This window comes from Erithacus rubecula (genome assembly GCF_903797595.1).
Source record: "Erithacus rubecula genome assembly, chromosome: 9".
Lineage (NCBI taxonomy): Eukaryota > Metazoa > Chordata > Aves > Passeriformes > Muscicapidae > Erithacus > Erithacus rubecula.
The window spans coordinates 6,018,030-6,038,981 of record NC_136660.1 but is presented as its reverse complement, the minus strand read 5'-3'; the positions used below and the strand labels follow the sequence as shown (position 1 = coordinate 6,038,981).

The window sequence follows — 20,952 nt, the reverse complement described above, 5'->3', positions numbered from 1 at the left end:
CTAAACAGCAGTTTAATAAATCCCTAATATTGTCTGAAAATACAGTGTATTGGTAAATTGCTTTGATTGGACTATGCATCAGTGGAGAATATTAATTAGAATTATTATATTAATTATTTTATTAATTAGAATATATTTGATCATTAGATCTACCTATTTGAGTTCATATTCCATTTCAACATGTCTTTAGGAATGGGAGGGAATCTTTGGACTGTGTTACCTTATTCCTGTCCCTACCAATAGAAAACATTAAATACCTGGTTTTCACTTGACCTTGATACTATTAACATCTGTGCTAAGAGGTTTTTTTTTCCTTTACAAGACTGCACAGATGAGAAAAATGCTTTATTTTTTTCCTTCTTTTTTGCAACTCTGGTTGTATACAAAGAGAAAAATTTCCCCTCAGGTTTTAGTTCTTTCACCAATGTATCATTTTCACCTGTTTTCTCAGTTTCTTGACCCCCAAAGTAATCTTATAATTAGATTTTTACCTGATTCATGATCAATCTCCTACCATTTTTTAGTACATATGTCTTAACATAAGCATTAACAAGACAGCTGTTGCTCTCATTGAGTCTAGAAAATAACTTCTAGTCTCATGTCACAGTGCTGACACTCAGTGGTCTCAGCAGCAGCCATAGCAAAGTGTGGTGGCTGGTGATTCTCAGTGGAAGGTAGGACCAGAGACAGAGGTATGGAAAAACTGAAGAAAAGAAGAAAAGGCATTTGGAGTAGCTGGGAGTTGATTAGCCTAGAGGATCACTGTTCCAGCAACCAAGTACACATATCATGTAAAAGGATGAAGACATATTTGTTGGTATTCAGATTGAATATGGTGAAGGCCATCTCCAAAGATACCAAGTTGAGATAGAAATTCCAGCATTTTGGTTCTAATCTGTGCTAGTGAGAACTTTGCAAACATTTTAGATGTGGTTAGTCATTGATATATTGCAGAATAGCATTAATAGGAATTTCTAGAACTTGCAATCCACAGAGTTCCTAAAATGTCAAGTTACTGCAAGCACTTCTGGTACAAATTCATTTGCTGTATCAAAATTACCAGAATTCCATTAAGAATGTAACTCTGAGTTTTGAAACAGTTTCTGTTGAGTCTGTAAAAGACCTGTGAGCCTGTCCCAGTTGTTTGAACAAAACTTTATGACACTTAGAAATAGTCATTACACTGCTTCCATTTCTCTTGTATTTTTGCAGTAATCAGTGCTCATACTGAAAAATAACATAAATTACCTGTAAATACCAGTGTTTGTGGCCCTTTTTCCAGTGATCTCACATTTCCAAATGCCATACAATCTGATTGCTATGCGTTATAGCTGTCAAAGATTTCATTTGAATACATCAGAACCCCTGTACCTTCCCCGCAAATGTTACATTGCAAATTAAACGCTCAATGTCTACAGCAGTTTGGATTTCCAGAATGAGATACATATTCATAATTGTGTTTGTAATTAAGACATACAAGCAGCATCACAGAAATACGTTTTTTATTGTTCATTTTCAGTAATGCTTTTTAATTCCAGCACTGTTTCAATAAAACACATTACACTAGAGAACAAACATCTGCAGCAAAGGAAAACAGTAGCAACAACCAAGTCCCAAAGCAATTTTTTTGATTTGGTGTCTATTGGTAAAAGCTGTCTGAGAAAGCAGGAAAATTAGCCTATCTCCCAAAGCAAGATTACATGAGGAATGGCTGTCCCAGATCACTTCCTGCTCATGGCAGCCATACCATCCTTTGGAATTGTGCACAGCAGTATGATAACATGTTATCATGTAAGGACAGGCTGAAACACCATTCTGTCTGCTAAACAGGAAGGTGTAGAGGATAATGTCTGCCTTGCTGCAGTACACTATGTCAAAACCACAAAGACAATGTGCAGCCTAAGATAGCTCCATCATAACCACTTCTTTCTTCTGATTTTCTTTACAGGCAGACTTAAATGAAAAGCTGCAAATGCAGAAAGAAGCTTAGACTTGGAGAACAGAAAAATTGAAAAGTCCTAAACAGCCAGATAAGAAAGGGGATGCTGGGTTTTGCAGGAATTGGGCAGTAGGGGATGGCACACAGAGAGGCTGGCTCGCTACCTGAACCAAATTATTTCTGTATAGAGGAAAATTGTTCTGTGAACATTTACCTGGAAGTATTTCATCCCAGTCTCTCAAATTTACGGTGTTCTGCCAGTGTTGTTGCTTAGTTTAGACTTAAGTTGAAGATTATAAACAGAAGGACACATAATTAAAACATGTTGAAGTACAGTTTATTTCTAAATACAAATTCTAACTTAAAAGAAAAACCTGCAGTTGCATTCTCCCAGTTGTGAAATACTTAACAGATTTTGCTTTACACCTATGGTTTGTTTTTTTTTTAGGAATTGTTGCTACAAGGAAAATATATAGAGAGAAAACATAATTTTGAGGCACTGCAGATATAATAAGGAGAGAATGTAATTAACATGTAATTACCCACCTTGCACTGTAGCTATTCATTAATAATATGTATGTTCTTTTGTTTTAATTTGCTTTCTAAGCTTTAAACAAATTTAATAGCTTACACTTTTTTCTTTCCACCATATTAAAATTGCATAACTGAAGAGTTTGCACTTCAGTATTCCCAAGAAGAGTTCCTTCAGATTTCAGTGGGATTTTTTCTGGAATGCTTGTATCCTTTCATCTGAGAACGTTTCCATATTTTTCCAGACATTATAGAAATGTTTCATGCTCAAAAGGAATCCAACCAAATAAATTACCTCAGAAGAACCAATTGAACATCTATGTTTCAAACTTGCAGCCTATATTTATTGTGTCACAGAACTCTGTGCCCTAGAAAGCATGTGAAATACAAGTCATGCTTTGAAGCATAAGCTGGATTGGATTGCATGTTTGGTGGAATACATGAGAAAGAGAGTATTTTATTCATTACATTTTCATAGTTATTTACCACTAGGTAAAAAGTTAGATTTTGTTTCATTTTATCCTCATTTTTTGATGGTGGTAAATGAAAAAAATTTGCAAGCCTGATTCAGTCAGTCAAAATAAGAAGATAGCTTGTAGCAGTTCTCCTAATAGGTTTGATTTGATGCTGCCTGAATTTCAGGGGCTGCTCCTGGTGGGTGCAGCACTGAGTGTGCAGCTGGAAAGGTCATTCCTGTGTGCTCAGCAGGAAGTGGCCCCACAGCTAAAGACAACACCCAGTAGGTGTGCCTGGGCACCAGGAGCCTGGATGTGCTCTGCAGAGTGCTTGTCCAGTGTGGGCATGAAGCTCCTGCAAACCAGTGGTTCACTGTTGAAGGGGAGAGAGCATTTTACTTAGTCTCATGCACTGAGAAAAATTCTTCCCCTGGTACATGATATGGGAAGTAAGGCCTGTAATGATTCACTTTCAAGTTCTCTTGATTGCTGTTTCCATTGCGGGCCAGAAAATTAGTGAGAGCTTCCTTTCAGCTATTAAATTCTGACTGTTCTGCTTTGAACACTGAAGGAATTAATGAAGCATTATTAGTTTCACCTTTAAAAAAATATTTTCCATTCGTGGTTATGTACTTTGTTATTTTGTTCCTATGAAATATGACTTTTTTGTTAACAAAGCTTTCTGAAATCAAAATGTCCTTTATTTTGATGCATAAATACATCTCTGAAGACATTATGCTAATGTCACCATTTCCCTAGTCTTGAACTCAAAGGTGAGAACAGAACTTTTGAAGAGAGCTGTCCATATGACAAAGAGTATTTTAAATACTTTTTAGTGAAAATGTGTTATTGGCAATTTAGCATTGTTTAGCACTTCAGACCTAAATCTGAGGGCTGCAACATTTCTGCTTTAGTGCTAAACAGAAAGGGACTGTGGTTTATATTAAGAGCAATGCTAAACAAAGATTTTTGCCCATAGCTCTGTCTCCATCTCCCAGATTTTGTAGAACCTCTGCAAAATTTTAAACTGCTTTGAAGATGAGAAATAGTATATGAACCTCAAGTATTACTGTGATGATTTGTTAGCAGTCTTAGTACATATGTGTAACAGCTGAGGTAGTGCAGAAATCCAGAGTGAAGTCCAAATCCCACAAACTGTATTCATAACCAGCTTTCTGGTGAACTTAACAATGCTACCAATAAAGAATAGACCCTGGGATTTTTTGGAAGTAGGAAGGAAGATGGTTAGGAGCCTGAGGGAGGGAAGATGAGTAAAAGGTAGACATAACATCTCTCTAAGCAGTTGGAGTGTGAGTTCTGACACAGCATATGAACATCGAATTGAAGAATTCTTTAATGTCTTCAGAATGTTAATATGAAATGCAAAACATCATGCTTTGGATAGATGGGTAGGAACAAAATGTTCAGATGCAATATGGTGCATTAGGAACAGTCTCCATTCTGTATTCCTGGCTTTCCCATTGGTTTAAGTCAGGCTTGCTGTTTCTCCACTCTCTTGTCATGTTGAGTTACTGCTGTAGTCATCTCTAAAAATAATTACACTGTCATTCCTGGGACCTACACTTGAGGCTTTGGTATTACTGTCTTTAAGGTTTTGGGGGTTTTTAGCCACACTGTTGATCTGACAAAGTTCTTTACAATGTGCATATGTAGCATAGTTCCTAACAGGTTCCCACCCTATAGAGCTTTCATATTAAAGCAGATAGATCTTGCAGAATGAAGAGATGTTGTGTTCTACCTTGTCTGCCAGAGAAGTAGTAGTTTTCCAGGGGCAGAGGACAGATGAAGCAGTATAGTTTCTCCTACATAAGATATAATATTCATACTTTTTAGTATCTTCATAGCAAAATCCTGGTCTTTAACAGTATTTTATAATGAGACAGTGCATAATTATCCTCTGGTAAAAGAAAAGGTCTATTTTCAGGCAATGCTTTTCTGCATTACACTGACAGTGTGATGGAAGTTTAGATGGAAAGCAGCATTTCTAGTAAGAAGCTGGCTTGAAAGTGAAGGGAAAGGAGACAAAAAGACAAGACAGTTTTTTACCTGTTGTATAGTATTTTATCATGACCTTTTCTTCTCAAGCCTTTGTTCTCATCTTTTGCGCTGAATTTTGATTTGAATTTGAGAATTGACACAATTTACTTTCTAAAATTGTAACTGGCATCCCTAGAAAAACTGTGCATAGGCTTCAAATTCAGCTTTTTGTAAATGAGAATAAGACATTTTCTTCAATAACCTACACTTTCAACCTGACCACAAAACATGGGCAAGTCACCACTGGCCTATTTCAATCAGGCTCTTCAGCACATGATCCAGCTGACCACTCAAACACGTTCATCCAGATGGGCATGTTGTACTTACAGGAAAAGCCTCTGGAGCACAGGTTTGGCCCTGGGCTGAACCAGAAGGGTGTAGAAGAGAACCACAAAGTTTTGTCAGCTGGCAGTTTAGGAAAGGCCGTGCTCAAAAGTGAAATCCCCTGTTCTTCTCCACCACCTTTCACAAGGAAGTGACAATAGTGATAAAACACTCTACTGCTTGCCACAAGCAGCTTCAAACTGCATGTTTGGAATGAGTATTTCAGCCTATTTTGTTATGGTGGCACTTTGAGTGTGCAGAGCAAGCTTCAGGCTCAAGCAGTTGTGATTCACATCATATGTACCAAAAAAAAAAAAAAAAAAAAAAAAGATAAAAATAAAATAAAAAAAATCAAAGGTGCAGTGACTCATGTAATTGCAAGTCCCATTCAGATGCAGAGCCTTAAACAGGACATGGAATTAGGAATGCTGCAGAAAGAACAGAATGTGAAATATTTCCAGAGTAGATTAAAGCCTGTGCTGTCACTGACTCAACAGAGAGTGCACTAAATGGGAGGTTTGTTCATGCAGAATTCTTCACTCACAGAGTTGCCTAGGCCTGCTGGGAGTTGTGTTTATTTTTATTGTGTTTTTTATTGTTTCTGTAGCTGACTCAAAGAACAGAAAAAGAAAAGGTGAGTTGCTACAAGCACCCCCAGCTGGGTAGGGTAGGGGGAACAAGAGACCTGTGGCTTTGACGTCAAGAGGCTGTGAGGAAGAATGGTCCAAAAAAAGTTACTCTCCTAAATGAGCATGATACTTCTGTGTTCCTGGAGAAAGGCTGGTGGAGCTGTATCACTTCAGGCTGCCAATGTGCATGGTCATTCATGTTGGGAGTCTCTGGAGGTTGCTTTCAGCACCTTTTAAGGAGCCTGTTCCTTCAGTGACTGCAAAGGTGGCATCAGGATTTTGCCTCCCTTCACTGAGGTTGGTTTATGTGAGTATCTCAAAGTTTTCATTTCTCTCTTTCCAGCCATTTCTGAAGATCTTTCATGTGACATTTTCTTGACATTTGAATTTTACATCTTTTAAACCTCAGCCAAGACAATTTCTTGTCTATTTTTATGATTTTATTGATTGTAGCATGAAAAAAGTCTTATCTGGGCAGAGGAGGATCTAAGTATCCCAGTCTGCTACCTTTGGCATTGGCTGTGGGAGATGCTTAGTGAAGAGCATAGGAACAGGGCATCCTAAGGGCATACCCCTTCCATGGACCAGCGCTTAAAAAACTTGTGGAGGCGCAGTATGTATCAATTGATTGAAATTGAAGTTTATCTAGTCCTTTTTTGACCTCAACTGTGCTCCTGCCTGCCATACTGTTCAATGGCAATAAGTTCCACACTGTCATTTTTGTGTTGTTGATGAACCCCAACCCCACCTGCAGTGAATATTGAAGATTCAAATTTCCTCAGCTCAGTGGCTTTCAAGATCCTCAACTGTATTGGTGGCTTCTGTGTCTTGAGAGTGGATAGCCAGGAGACACTGACTTTTCATGTACAGCAAGAGCAGCTGAGATCCAGGTAAGAGAAAGCATCTGTCAGTCTCTACAAGACTCATCCAGAATTTATGCCCTGTTACTGTTTGTCACTTCCATTTGTGCCATATCTAACTTGGATTAATCCTCTTAAGCAGAGATGCATCATTCAGTCTTCATCTGTGTGTCAAGGGACACACAAGTAGCCCTGCCTGAACAGAAAGATACTGACAAAGGAAGGAAAAATGACCATCTTTGGTCTGTCAGGAGACAGCAAATAGTTTGTTATTCTAATCATCAGAGCAGCAAGTTTTCTTGGAGCATGCAAGTCATGAATTACCATGCAGATCTGAGAGGAAACTTTACCCTTTGATTGTTTTCCAAAGAAATGTTCTTGATTTCTTTTCTGCCAAATTCATATTACAGATCATCCTAACAAATTTTCCCAAGCTTTCTTGACCTTCTCCCTTCTTTCCAGTAGTAAAAGAAATTTCACAGGCAGGGAGATATTGAAGATCGTTAAATTTTGCTGATTTAGGAACTGAGTGAATGTAACAAGCTTAGAAATATGTACTTAGCACATTTTCAGAATGCAGTTTGCTCCACTGGTAAGGAAAATGAAACTTGTGATAATTCTGCTCTTTGACAGTATGTTAGAAAATTGCCTGCTAATGAGTAGGTGGAGAGGCTGCACATGCTCCCTTGTGATGAGGGCAGTGTGTATGTATGGCCCTGGGGAGCATTGATTTGAGAGGATATTGGTTTTGGTTTATTTTTCTCCTTATTTTTCCCAGTAAATCTGTGCCTGCTCTCACCGAAGTAAGGCAAGGTAACAGCAATGCTTGCTTCAAACAAGGTGTTTTACAATGATTGAATCTTAGGGGGCTCAGTGTTTAGTAGCAATACTTCCTCTGCTACTGACTCATTTGTAAACAGCACAGTGAGCCTGAGAGGCCTCTAGCCTGAGTTAGGATTTTGGGGTGTTTTCTGAATGAGCAAGGTGAGAGGAAGACACCCCTTTGCTGTACTTCGTTGCTGTTGACAGTTCCAATGTGCAATAGTCACAGGGCAGTTTTGCCACTAATCCAAATTTTTCACTAGACTTTTCTTACCCAGCATCTGTCTGGATAAAAGAGGGATGCAGATTTTTGTGTTGGTTTTGCTCCAGTGCCCCAGAAACCATTTTCAGTGACATGCTACAAAAGCAGGACTGATACAGATCTCCTGACAGCATTTCAAAGACATACCTTTGGATTACAGGGTTGCAGATGAGACTTTAATTCTGTAGAACTCAGTGGAAGGATGTTCATTTGCTACCAAAGGCTCTCACTTCAATTTTTTTATCTTCTACTCTAATTTTCTGTGAGTAATATAGATAGGGAGGCTGATCCTCTATTGAAGTAGGGGAATCAATTATTCAAGTGAATTCTCTTTATATCAATGCCAATATTTCTGTGAAATTATTATTATGTAGGGCTACATGAATGTATGTCTTTGTTATATATGTCAGTTTTCAATACTGTCTCCCAAATACAAATTATGAGGATGATTTTAAGCCTGTGATCTCAGTTTTAGTAACTCTCTACTCAGAGAAAATGCTTCTTGATCTCACTAGGCATATTTAGTGGCGAGACTCAGCGTGATGGAGCTCAGCTGGTGCTGGGCAGCAGCAGTGGCTGGTGATGAGCTGGGGATCTGGCCAGGAGCCAGGGCACCAGAATGAGCCCCTGCTCCTGAGTGAGCATGCTTAAAGGTGGCTGCCAGTGCTTCCACACCACGGGGGAGCCTCACTTTTGCTCAGGGTTTTTCTCTGAGTAAAAACGGAGTTTTAAGCATGAATCCATCAGGCTCAAAGCAAAGAATTGGGATCTATTTACACATCACTGCACTGTGTTCTGATCAGGTTAAACATGTGTATGTGTTGGTATTGAGAAACAGAGTGATTTAGATGGATGTACGTTATTCCTCTGCTCTGTGTCAACAATCAAAAATGAGCTTTTGGATTTATTAGTTCCCAATTCTGCACCTATCTCAAATCATTACCATATAATAAGGACTCTATATGGTGCATTGTCAATAAAACCTAATATTGAGAAGATTACCAATCATCTAGTGCAAATGGAGAGCACTGCCAGTGATTTAGAGAATACGTGTCAAACGTTAAAGCTTTCTAATACCTTCTAAAGTAGGTTGATACTCATAAATCTAAGATAAACGACCTGTTGAACCACTAAATAAGAAATAATACTCATTTAATTAGGCTTCCAGTGGAAAGACTGGGTAGGAGAGCAATTCATAAAGAATTATGAAATCTCTTCTAATTCAGGACTTTGTTGATAGAGAATGCATTAGAAACATACATTTGATAAGCAATTTTGGTTACTTGAAACTGCTGTTGTAGTAGCACTAAATTATGGCTCCACTGAAAAAAATAAAAGATCAAAGGGCATTTTTTAAATTATTTATTGAGCTTTTCTTTTTCCAGATTCAGCTCTGTGTATCAGATGGAGATATAAAAAGTATTCATTGGAATTACTGTTTTGCTTAATCACAAGGATGTGATGTTGGATTGGCTTCTGTCGGTGTGGCTGTCCATACTCAGTGATAACAGTAGATTCATTATTGCATTTCCCTGGGAGATGCAAGTCATCATTTACTGGGACAAGCCTGATAAAAAATGCAGTGAAACAAACTCCATGTTTTCACAGAGCTGAGTGGTAAGCTGCATGGACTTGATCTGTTGAGTTTAGTGGTCTTTTCTATTATTTTTTCACCACAGACCTACTTGAAAGGTGGCAAAATATGTGTGGTAAAAAAATTGGGTCATGATTTTCGCTATCAAATGTCTGATTCTTCACTTCTTGTGCAGACAAAACTTCCATTCTCTTCAATATCTTTTTTAAGGCCACTTGTTAATTCCTGTCCATTCTTCTGGCTTTATGAGTGCCCAGAGCTCAGCGTCACTGCCAGCATTTATAAGAAGTTGACGCAGAGCTTTTCTTGAAGCAACTGTAGTGATATATTTAGCCATGGAGCAATCTTTCCAAAGAGCACTGTGCTATGACTCATGTGACTCCACTGCTCTGCTGACCCTAGCAGACTTACTCATCGTTTATATAGTGGCAAACAAGATCAGGCTCTGGCTTGTTGCCTTATTTCCTTTGATGCAATAAATATGCTACTTGCATATGCATTTTACTTCAGTTCACGTTTTCTAAGAGAAACTGAGAATCCAACTTTTTCTGTCATGCTGTGAAAAATAAGGGCACTTAACTGCTTCTCTGAGTGGAATTGGTGAATGACATGCAAATGCAGCTCATCCCCACATAACTCATTTGTACTGCAAAAATAACCATGGGATGGCATGGTTATGGTTAAAATGCATTATCCATCACCTTCTTTCTGCTTCCTTGCTCTCACAGAGGGCAAAACATAAATGCAAGCAAACCTAAGCAACAGCTGTAATCTCACCCAGTCATAGCAGAGGTGTTTGGATTAGTTGGGTTTGTAATGGCAGGGGGGCAGCCTTGGTATCACATTCACACTGGTGATTTTTTGAGGCACTGAAGTCTATCTGAAAAAAAGCTTGTTGATTTACTTTCTAATTTCTTCTCAGCTGGCATAAAGTCATTTTACTAAAATACCAGTTTAACTGTGCATACACTAAAGATCAATTCAGATATCTGTCAGCCACAAGAACATTGCTTTTCCATTTCCTGAGAATACCTTGGAGTAACTGGCTTTGCTACTCCAAAGCAGAACATCTGTTGCATGTATGTGTTGTATTTGCATTGTGTGTGGCAGGGTATTTGTTATTAGTTAAAAAAAAAATGAAATATCAGAGGCAACAGTTGTTCTGACTTTTACCTGGTGGTTACAGGAACTGTTGTGTTTCACTGTTGACAGAGAGCAGAGGAAAATTCACACATGATTAAGAGCTGGAGAAGCCTTTGAGAACTGGGAACTGAAGCCTTCAATCATGTAAAATGGCTTGTGAAGGGTGAAATTGCTTGGAGCTGATCAATTTTTATTTAGGTGTCAGTGCTTTTTAAAATCTGTGGGTTTTTTTAAGCAAACTCTAAGGGACAATAGAATGAGGGTGATGACAGATAACTGGCTATTAGTTATTTTAGGGCAGTCAGTTAATCTGGGAGATGCAGATGGCTCGGGATGGGGTGGGGTATCAGTAGTCTGTGTTGTTGAACCATGAAGAGCACTCGACAGGAAGCTGCAAACCCAGCCCCAGGGGGGCTTAGCAGGGCTGAGGACCTGCCCCTCCTCTGCCACATGTGGGAAACCCCCATTCCTCACTCATAAGCAGGCAAATCACATATGCAGTCCTCAGTTATAATGAAATTAAAATCTTGCTAATTTGGCAGCATACCTATTGCGTTCTGTCCTAGCAAGAAACTATTATTTCGTCTTTTATTCTTTTTTGCTTGAATCCCGAGCTATCAATGGCTTTCAGAGAAAAAGGAGGGTTTTTTTCTTTAGAAAAAAAATCTATTCAAATTATTCATGATTTCTATCAAGAAGGAACCTTTCCTCTTTCAACTAGCAAAAAAAGGGGGGAGTTTGATCTTCCTCAAAATCATTTGAGAACCTTGTACGTTTCTTTCTAGAACTAAAACTTTCTTACAAAGCTTTGGATATTCAGTGGAATAATGCCTATTACATAATTGAAGCTCAATACAATACCTTGGGGCTAATAAATTGTCTCCTGATTCTATAAAAAATGTAATAAATCATAATAGTACTTACTGAGACTAGTCCAGGCACAAATGACAAAGTTGCTTTTGAATGTGATTTGTGGCCAGAAATACTCTTGGACAAAAATGTTTCTCTTGACTGTCAGAGGGACATTTACTTCCTTTAATTTTCAGCCTAGATTTTATGTTGATCCTGCACACTGAATAAAATCAAGCCTGACTGAGCTGCTACTGCAGCTGTTACAGCTGTAAATGTGAAGAAGGCCATTTAAGAGAATTCTGTTTCATTATGTTATTTGGAAATATGCAGAATATATTTAAAATGTCTTGATATGTCTTTATTGTGTGGCACTTTTTTTTTTTTTTTAAGGAAGCAAAAGATTCTGCACTGTTGAGTAGTTTATTAACCTTTCTGGTCACAGCTCTATTACTTAGAAAATAATTGTTCTATTGTGTGCTGTGAAGATGCCTGTAAACAACTGGCAAAGGAGTACACTGGTTTGTATTCTCCATTAGGAAAAAAAATCAAAATTCAATTGATTAATCAAAGGGGACATTCTTTGATGGAAGGGGAACCTTTTCAAACTTTATTAAAAATATTGAATAAACCATGAGCAATCAAAGTTCATAATCTGAACTCCTGCTTCTACTGGAATACAGTAAACCTTCAAAATAACTCATAAAGCAGGAGATGAGATGTCTAATAAGAATAAATGCTCAGAGCAGCCTATTTCCAAACCTCTATCTTGATCTGGATTTTGGCTACACCATTGTATTCCCACTAATTTTACTGGAGTCACCCTGTGTTTCCTCTAAAGAGGCTGGTAATAAGAATTGAGACTTGAACCTTTTTTCTGTGACCAATTCAGAATTATCTGTTAAAAGACTCCCTATCTTTTCATTGAGGGTTTTTTCCCTCATTCTAAAAGAAGAAATGAGATTGCAGTCAGCAAAGCTGTGCAGTGATTAAAGATAATCTAGGTATGACCTGCAGGCTGAGTGAGTGTCCCCTCTGTTCTTGGAGGAAAGCAATCATATGGCCAAATGCAGGATGGCTGGTGGGAGTGAAGACAAGTGAAATGGAAGTTCCTGGAGCTGCAGAGAAAACAGAGCTCAAACAGGTGGGATAGCATGGCTCTGTCCTGCAATCAGCACTGAAATACTGTGTGAAATACTGCATATAAAGCTCAAGTGTGTTAAAAATAAAATGCTCATATTTAGCAGCAAGAAAAGGTTACTGGTATTTTGATGTGAAGAAACAAAAAAGATTGAGGATAATAGAATAATAGTAACTGAAGGTATACAGGCAAAGAGTGAAGGAGAGGAAGGCAATACACTGATTGATCAGGGCACAGTAACCAGATGTTGTTTCTGTTGCACATTCAGCATGTCCATACTCCAGGCAGAAGAGGAGGGTCGGGCTGTACCTCACAGGGAGATTTTCCCAGCCACACCAGAAAGGGAGGTGGAGGTGGATACTTGCTGCCTGGGGTACCCTCTGGCTGGAAGATGGGTTGGAGAAACAGGAGAGAACACCTGATGATGCCCAGCACATCCTGTCAAAGACCTTTGCTTGGATGGGAGCAATTCATAATTTTTTTTAGAGTAGCACCCCAGGCCCAATAGAGGTGGAAAAACCCAAACCAACAAAAAACCAAAACAAGCTCCCCCCTGAGAGCTTTTGTGGGAGTCTATCAGGAAAACCTCTGTCCCTTGTGGGTTATTTGCTCTGGAAATGAAGCAGAGACATTTGCAGTGAAGACCATTTGAGAGTCCCCAGCCAGGGTAAATATAAAACCTCTAAAACACTGATTAGTTGTTCGGGTCAAAAGAGATCATACACTATAAAAAGCTGCCTTCCTGCATGTCATCCCATCCTGTGCAGCAGTGCTATGGAAAGGGCTTATCCTAGATACTCCATTCTGATATAGCAGCACATGAAAAAGGAAAAAAGACACTTTATTAGAAAAGAAGCCATTTCAAAGAGTGACAGGTGAATGTAGTGACAGATTAATATTAATTTTAAAACCCGAACATTATTCTATAAGGGTAAAAGGCTCTTAAATCTATGTGCTAAACAAAAATAGCAGAGCAAAACCTCTGACAATGCCTTGCACAGAATCATTTATTAGGTCTCTGTAAGTGATCATTAACATAAAACTTGCATTTAATCTAGTATTCAACTATTCCCTTTAATCTTCTGGTTCTGTGTGTTTGTGAGAGACAGTGGTCCCTCAAGCTGGTTTTTTCTCACTGTGGTGAATATGTAGGGGACATAGGTCAGAGAAGGGAATTTGAACAGCCCTGTTTCAAGTTCATCTCTCTGATTCTAGCTTAGACCAAAAGAGGAAAATTATTCCCTCTTCTTTAGAGCTGAGCAAATTCTTTCCAAACCAAATAAACCATCAGCTGTCCTGTGAGCAGTACAGCCCTTTGGGTCAAAGCACAGGGGAGTGGTGTGTGAGTTGGAGTGGGGTCAGGGGTGCACAGAAATATTACCTTCATTTCACTGTGTGGACATGCTCTTTCTTGGATGTTGGCAAGAGAATGTGGCTTGGCTACAGCAATTATTTATTTGTGCTGCTATTGTTAAAGCACCCAAGCAAGGGATTTCTAAACTAGCCCCATGTACCTGCCACACAGTGATGTGTGGCCATCACTGATATGGTTGCACTGTGAACTCTGCTCAATATCCTGGATTTCTGATGGAAACTGTTGCACACCTGGAGGAACATCTAAAGGCAACTCCTTCACCTGCTCCAAGGAATACCTAGCTCAGGGAGGTTGGTAATGTTGTTGGTTGATGTAAAATTGCGTCCCCTCTCACAAGAACATGGTTCACTGCTTCTCCAGGCCATGTTGCCAGCTCTTGACAAATGTGTGTTGATGGCACAAGTATAATATTCACTTTGGAGATATCCAAAATTCTGAGTACTTTTTTCCATGTGTATCCCTTTGGGGTGCCTTCCCAGCTGCCCTGCCAGTCTGCACTGCTGATTTCATTGAATGAAAAAGGCATTTCATACTGAAAGGATGTATTTTAAATAAAGTCAGGAACAACATAAAATTACCTCAGACAATCACACATAAAGCCCTTTGTTATTTTCAAAGCACGTTCCCAGCTTGACATCTTTGCTTTTTTTATATCCATTATAAAATTCAAAATGTTATATTCCAGGGCAGTACATGGATCTAAAATATAAATATATTTAACCCCAAACTATCTTTTTTGTGCTACTGCTTTGAAACAGTACTTGAAGTAAACTAAGTGTAAAGATCCAAAAAATTATCAAGAAAATTCTATTTATCAAACTTTTGCTCCCTGCAGTCTTGTACATAAAGAGCTTCCCTGAAGCATTAGGAGCTCTGACAGCAGTGAGGAGCAGCCTGGGTGTGGATGGCTGTGGGCAGCAGCTCAGGATTGCCTGGGGATGAGCCTCAGGTGTCCCTGCATGGCTCAGAGCAAGTCAGCCCTGCTGCTCAGGAGCAGGGAAGAGAGCTGGAGTGGGGCAGTGCAGTCCAGAAGAACAGAAGAACATCTCTCAGAAGAACATCTGGGTTTGCACAGTGAAGACCAACACAGCCCTGCAAGGCCTGGCAACCCCTTCTGCTTCCAACACCTTTTTCTACAATGCAAAAGGTCAGTGGAAATGGTCTGTTGTGGTTCTGTGCCTGAAAGGTTGATATCCCATTTCTCTTCTGCTAATTGCTGTTATTAAATGGCTTTGAAATTACCCCACAGTAACTGAGTACAGGTCTGGGGCCTCTGTGTGTGCACAGAAGTTGAAGTGAATCAGCTCAGAGATGTTTGGAATAGGCATAGCTGGCAGCACACAGCAAAGTGAATGGCTGGGTGAATTTGCATCTTGTTTAATACATCAAAAAGGTTTTAAGCTGTGACTTGTAGAAGTCAAGCCAGGAACAATAAGCTTGTCTGGAGAATTCTGGTCTTAGAAACTAAAGGATATGGAACCACGTCCAAGGTAAATATTGACATGACTCAGGATGAACTAGTAAAACATTTAATGAAGCTGAAAATAAGGCATCTGGGATAGATGTTTATTGTTAAAAATGAAACATTCGAGCAAAAGTAGCATAATCATGATGGAGGCTATTCATAGGGAAAGCAAGTTGGGGAAACAGCATCATCTGAAAAAAACTGACTCCAGCTATTTGTGAAACATAGAAAAAAGTTAGAATTAAAAGAGAGCTAAAAATGTATGTGAATAAAAAAGTTATTAAGGATATTCAGAGTGGATTTTGGAGTGAATCATACCGAGGGAGAAATTACTCAGGTGTCCAGAACAACTCTATTGGCTTTGACAGATTTCTTGGTATTTGCCTTCATGTAATTGAGAGCTGACTCCCTTATGCCATATGAGGACTGAATATTAAGAAACTTGGAGGGAAAATAGCACTTTCTTTCATTCCATGATCATTCTCTTGATGATAGAGAATAAGTCACATTAACTTTACAAGGCGTTTCAGGAGCACGTTAGGAGCTTTTCTGTTTCATGCAGCAGGGAAAGAAACAACCCTTGTAGAATTTTGTGAAAATAATCAGAAAGGTTCCATTGAACTGTGCATGGGAATTAACTGGGCCACTATCTTGGAAGCCTTACACCTGAGTCCATGGTGTTGCCAGAATGCTCTGTGGTAAAATCCATGGCTGAGTGAGGCAACACTACCTTTCCATGCTCCCCAGTAGTGAACATACTGGGGAAGAGATGCCAGGAATTCAAATTGTCTGCCTGTGTGTGCTCTATAAACCAGCTTTTTCTACCTCAGAAATGTGACCTTAAGGCATAAGAATGGATTGTGTGCAAAAGGTACCTTTGATTTCTTCCCATGCCTATAGTTGCTGTGGCACAAATCTCAGCTCTGTCTCAGAACTGTCTGGTGATTGTGCACATGCAGCTGCAGTCCCCCAGATGGCTTCATAGTACAGTGCAAGGGCACACATTCTTACAGCCCCAAGGCACAGGATGATCCACACAGCTGACCATGTGGCAGGAGTAGAGGCAGGGACACAGGAGAAGCAGGGAGAGATGCCTGAGGAAGACAGCAACTGGGAAAGCCTGCTGTGCTGAGGCAGTGCAAGTGCCTTTCCTTGTTCCTTGGCTGCTTCTAATGGATTCGGGAAAATTGTAATTGCACTGTTTGGCTCTGCACCATCTCTCAAAGCATTTATCCAGGGACAAAGTGAATGCTACAATGTCTCTTAGTCCTTCAAGCAGTCTTTTGGAAAGCTGGGGTCAAAATAATTTAAAACTTAAAGCATAACCATCAATTTCTTCGACTAGATTTAGAAAATCCACATTCAACCCATCCACTTCCTTCATCTCCTGTTCACAGAGGAGGTTTCCTTTGGCCAGCCTTCTTTTCAAGGCCACAATCAAATAGTAGTTGATGGAAGATTTTATTACTAACATAAACAAATAGCAGGTTATTTTATTATTGTCCTGAGCTTCAAAGCTGGAGCTGGTCTTTGCATCTGTAGATTCTACCAGTACTGACATGCAACTGGAATATGAAGGGGATGTTGATAATATAAAACACGTGTTGCTTATGCAGATCACTGAGCATCATTTCAGTGCTCTCTGCAAAGCACCTCAGCCTGTTGATCCTCCAGCAGCCTCAGCCAAAATAACCCAAGAGCTGCATGTTCTCTGAGCCACTGCATAGCAGCACAGCTGCACCCAAAGGATGCACACCCTGGAGAAGGATATTGACACAAGCAGCAGGGATGTAGGATCGTGTGCTGGCATTGCTGTCTGAAACTCAGCACAGGAAGGTTTTCTCTGGGCAGAGCAAGAAGGATTTAGTGGATATAAAAACATATCTAAAGCAAATAAAGGATTTATATTGTCATTTTCCCACACACCATTTTATTGGTTTTGTGCTCATAAAAACATTAGATGATTAACTCACTATCAGAAAGGCAAAGTGGCAAACCAGAAGCTGTGTGCAAAATCAGATACATGCAGTTCCTTGATAGTGGTAGTGTGTTGTTTTCCTTTTCCTGCTTCCTTACTTTTAAACCCTGGCCAATATGACTCTTTTCTGTCATCATAACATTTGGCACTATTCCCATGTGTACAGATAACAACATCTGCAAGTTTTAAAAATTAATATAAAGTTCTGTAATTGTATAAGTCTTGCTCATTTTAATGGTCCTGAATGAGCAGCTCTGATGCAACCAAGATGCAATCAGCAGATGAAGTGCTCTGCCTATCCCGAGCAAGCTGCTCCAGTGGGGCAGGATGTCTGTTCATGCAAGTGATGATCACAGTGCAGGAGTGTGCTGTGGAGGAGCACAGGGTGAACTTGAGTTACTGGCTTACAGAAATTCAGTAAACTACCAGTAAGTGCAATCATGGGTGCCAAATTGCAAAGCAATCACATGTAGTAGAGCTCATTTCTGTCACCCACAGTCCATGGAGATCCAGCATGAAGTTGTGAGGTTTCATTTTGTCCATTTTAAAACCACATTGTACATGGACATGCAGTTGACCTTTCATGGATCTCATGGAAAGCCGTAAAATTACTTAGTCATTACCTACTCAGATATGTTGAAAGTATGGCTCAGTATTTCTAGGTTTATTGAAATAATGGTCTCTTGTTTGTTTTTCTAGTGGCAGGCAAAGTAGAAACAGAGCTGTGAACAATAACATAAACCTTGCTGTTACCAAGTACTTGGCAAGCAGTTTTAGGAATGCTTTGCTTTTCCTGTGTGTATATAAAACCTTAGAGAACTCTCTGATTGTGGCATATTTCAGCATAAAGAAAGCAGAAATAAAATTAGGCCTTATAATACATGTATTCAGTAATGGAAGACTGAAGCAGGAAGAGACAGGTGCTTTTCTGAAAAGAATGAAAGATCTGAGCAGCTGATTCATGGTGAAGTAATATGCTTTTAGCTGAGAACATTTATTGTAGCTGAACCTCATGCAGTCCCTCAAGCCAATATCTTAGATGAATCAGCAACTTGTGAGCTTTATCTCAGCTGTACCCGTAGAGTTTATAATATTGTTCTGTCAGTGCTATTTATACATCATCACATGGCTGACTACTCCAGGCTGTGCTTTTTTTACACAGCCTTGGATGATGTCACTGTGGAGTAGGCAATTGCACTGAACAAAGGCTTTCTTCAGAGCAGCAACAATTAAAGCTGATGGCAGAGTACAACACTGGAGCCATGGAAATACAGAAACAAGCTCCCCAGTTTTAAGGTAGCTCTACAAGGGCTTTCAATCCTTCAGTAGCTGGTCCTACTGCAAAATTACTTAAGGTCCTACAGCTGTCAGTGCCCACCTGGCCTTGGAAATGTGTAGGGAGCACTCACTAACCATGTAATTGTTTGGGGAAGAAACAAAGAAAACTCCTCTAGGAAGGAAGATCTGTGGATCCATTCTGCATCATTCACTAATAAAAACAATGTCAGCCAGGAAGCCTGCAGCCTTGCCATGAGTATCTTCCAAAAACCAGGGGACTGATGTCCATTGTTGTATGAAGCAGTGAAAGGATCTACAAATTATTTGTAAAGGAAGAATGCAGCATCCTCAGTTGATTGCCCTTTCATTTGTGACATTCCAGTGAGCCTGAAATTCTCCTCTCAATCCCTATTCCCCAGTGCATCATTCGCATTTCCAGCTGTTTATCATCTTTCCATAAGGCCAGCAACATGTCAACATCAACAGCTGTGTTCTTCTCATCTGCTACTCGTATTGGAGCTCTCAGAGTTTAACCACTGCTACTGTTGATCAGTGCTGTTCGGACACAACATGTGCAACTCTTCCCTAGAAGCTGCTTCTCAGGAGCTCTCTCTGTGTATCCTCCAGCCAAGCCATGACAAGCATGTCACTGGGTGACAGATGGAGGCAAGGAAAAGAGACTGCTACCCCCCACCCCTGCCTGTGCTTTGCAGAATGGCTGCAGTAACAAAGTGGTTTATTTCAGAAGTACTTATAAATTGGACACAATTACTGGCTACCTCAGAGACAAAGCTGTGACATGCTTATGCTGCAGGTTATGACTTCTCTTGCTTTGCAGACCTCTCCCTCCATTTTCCAGTGCAGGTTTAGACTTAGGTGTGGAAAACTGCTGTCAACAAGGCTGGATTTTCCCCATTAGGTTTCACAAACTCTCAAGCACATTCCACAAACCCTCAGGGACCTGCGTTTCCAGGAAAGAGAGCATGGCCTACTTCTAGGGACTGGTCCAGTTGCCTTTTTACAGTTACAGTGGTTACCCCTCTCTAGGGGCATTCTTCCCAGTGCTCTGACTTTTTTTTTATCCTCCCCTTAAAATTACTTCTTTCCAAAGCCTCCTTCCAAAACATGCCAGCATCTGATAAAGGCTCAAAACAGAAACAGAATGGCTTAAATAGAAATTAAGTAAATTAGGAAGATGTGCCAAAGCAGCAAAATCCTATTGATAGCTGTGGCTGCATGTGCATGTGCTGCACAGCTTCCAGCCTCCACCAGAGTGCCAGGCTGCCCCTCAGTATTCCTGGGAACATATGCATCCACTGTGTCACTGGCACTGCCTGCTCCACCTTGGACTGCATCTCGCAGGCTCTCTAGAAAGCTGGGGTTCAGGCAGAGAGCTGGTGCCAGAGCCCCAACCAAGCCAGAAGCAGCCCTCTGTGGCTGGATAATTTTTCCTCACTTGCTAAACTACTCTTGTGCCATCTGGTCAATGCAAACAGCCTTATCCTCTATCCAGCCACATCTTGTGGAAATTGTGGTCTACCTGCATCGTCAGTTCAGCCATGATACTATATGGTTTATTTCCCTTGGGAACCAGAGGCAACCTGGGCCAGATTCCCAGCAGGTAAAAATCAACATGACTTGGGTGAAGTAATTTTGGATTGTCTGATAGTCTTTGTTAATGGCCAGGGCTGGAAAGGTAGAGCACATCTTTTGCTACTTACTCATTATTGATGCTGTTTTTCCATAAGACGATTGATCACAGGTGAAGAGGAGATAAATATGTGAGAGCACTTCTTCTAAGCAGCATAACAACAGAGGGTTCCAGGCTGAGATCCTTCCAGAAATGGCTGTGTGTGGTGCTGGCTTTGCTCAGGTAGCCCTGTGTCCCTCAGCTGGGCTCCCACCACTCTTTTCCATGGAGTACAGCTTGGTCCCCCAGAGCTATGCTGGGGATAACCTTAACAAGCCTTATGTTGGTCTTGTTTTTAAACATTGGTTCTCCTTATTCCACAGATAAGGACATTCTTAGTTTGAAAATACAAGCAAAATTTTAGAAGACTTTTGGGATGAGAAGAACATGTGGAGTGAGTTGACAGGTGTAATATCCTCTCACTCTTGGGTTGCTCAGCCTATGCATATATTTCTGGCCTTGCTGTATATCGAATTCTGGAGACCTGAGCTTTTGAGGGAGGAAACCTAGAAAGGTCTTGTGCAGAATCTTTCTTGCCTTTTGCTACATCCTGATGCCC

At 40.1% G+C, this 20,952-nt stretch overlaps 1 protein-coding gene across 3 annotated transcripts in view; it reads left to right on the top strand.

Moving 5' to 3' along the window:
- The window catches only part of CABCOCO1 (ciliary associated calcium binding coiled-coil 1), a 50,566-nt gene extending 47,787 nt beyond the window's left edge, over positions 1-2,779 (top strand). For all 3 annotated transcript variants that reach the window (XM_079312732.1, XM_079312733.1, XM_079312731.1), the window contains exon 8: positions 1,949-2,779. In XM_079312732.1, coding sequence (XP_079168858.1) covers positions 1,949-1,990 — 42 coding nt within the window. In that variant the 3' untranslated portion in view covers positions 1,991-2,779. The remainder of the gene's footprint in view (positions 1-1,948) is intronic.
- Positions 2,780-20,952: the final 18,173 nt, after the last annotated feature.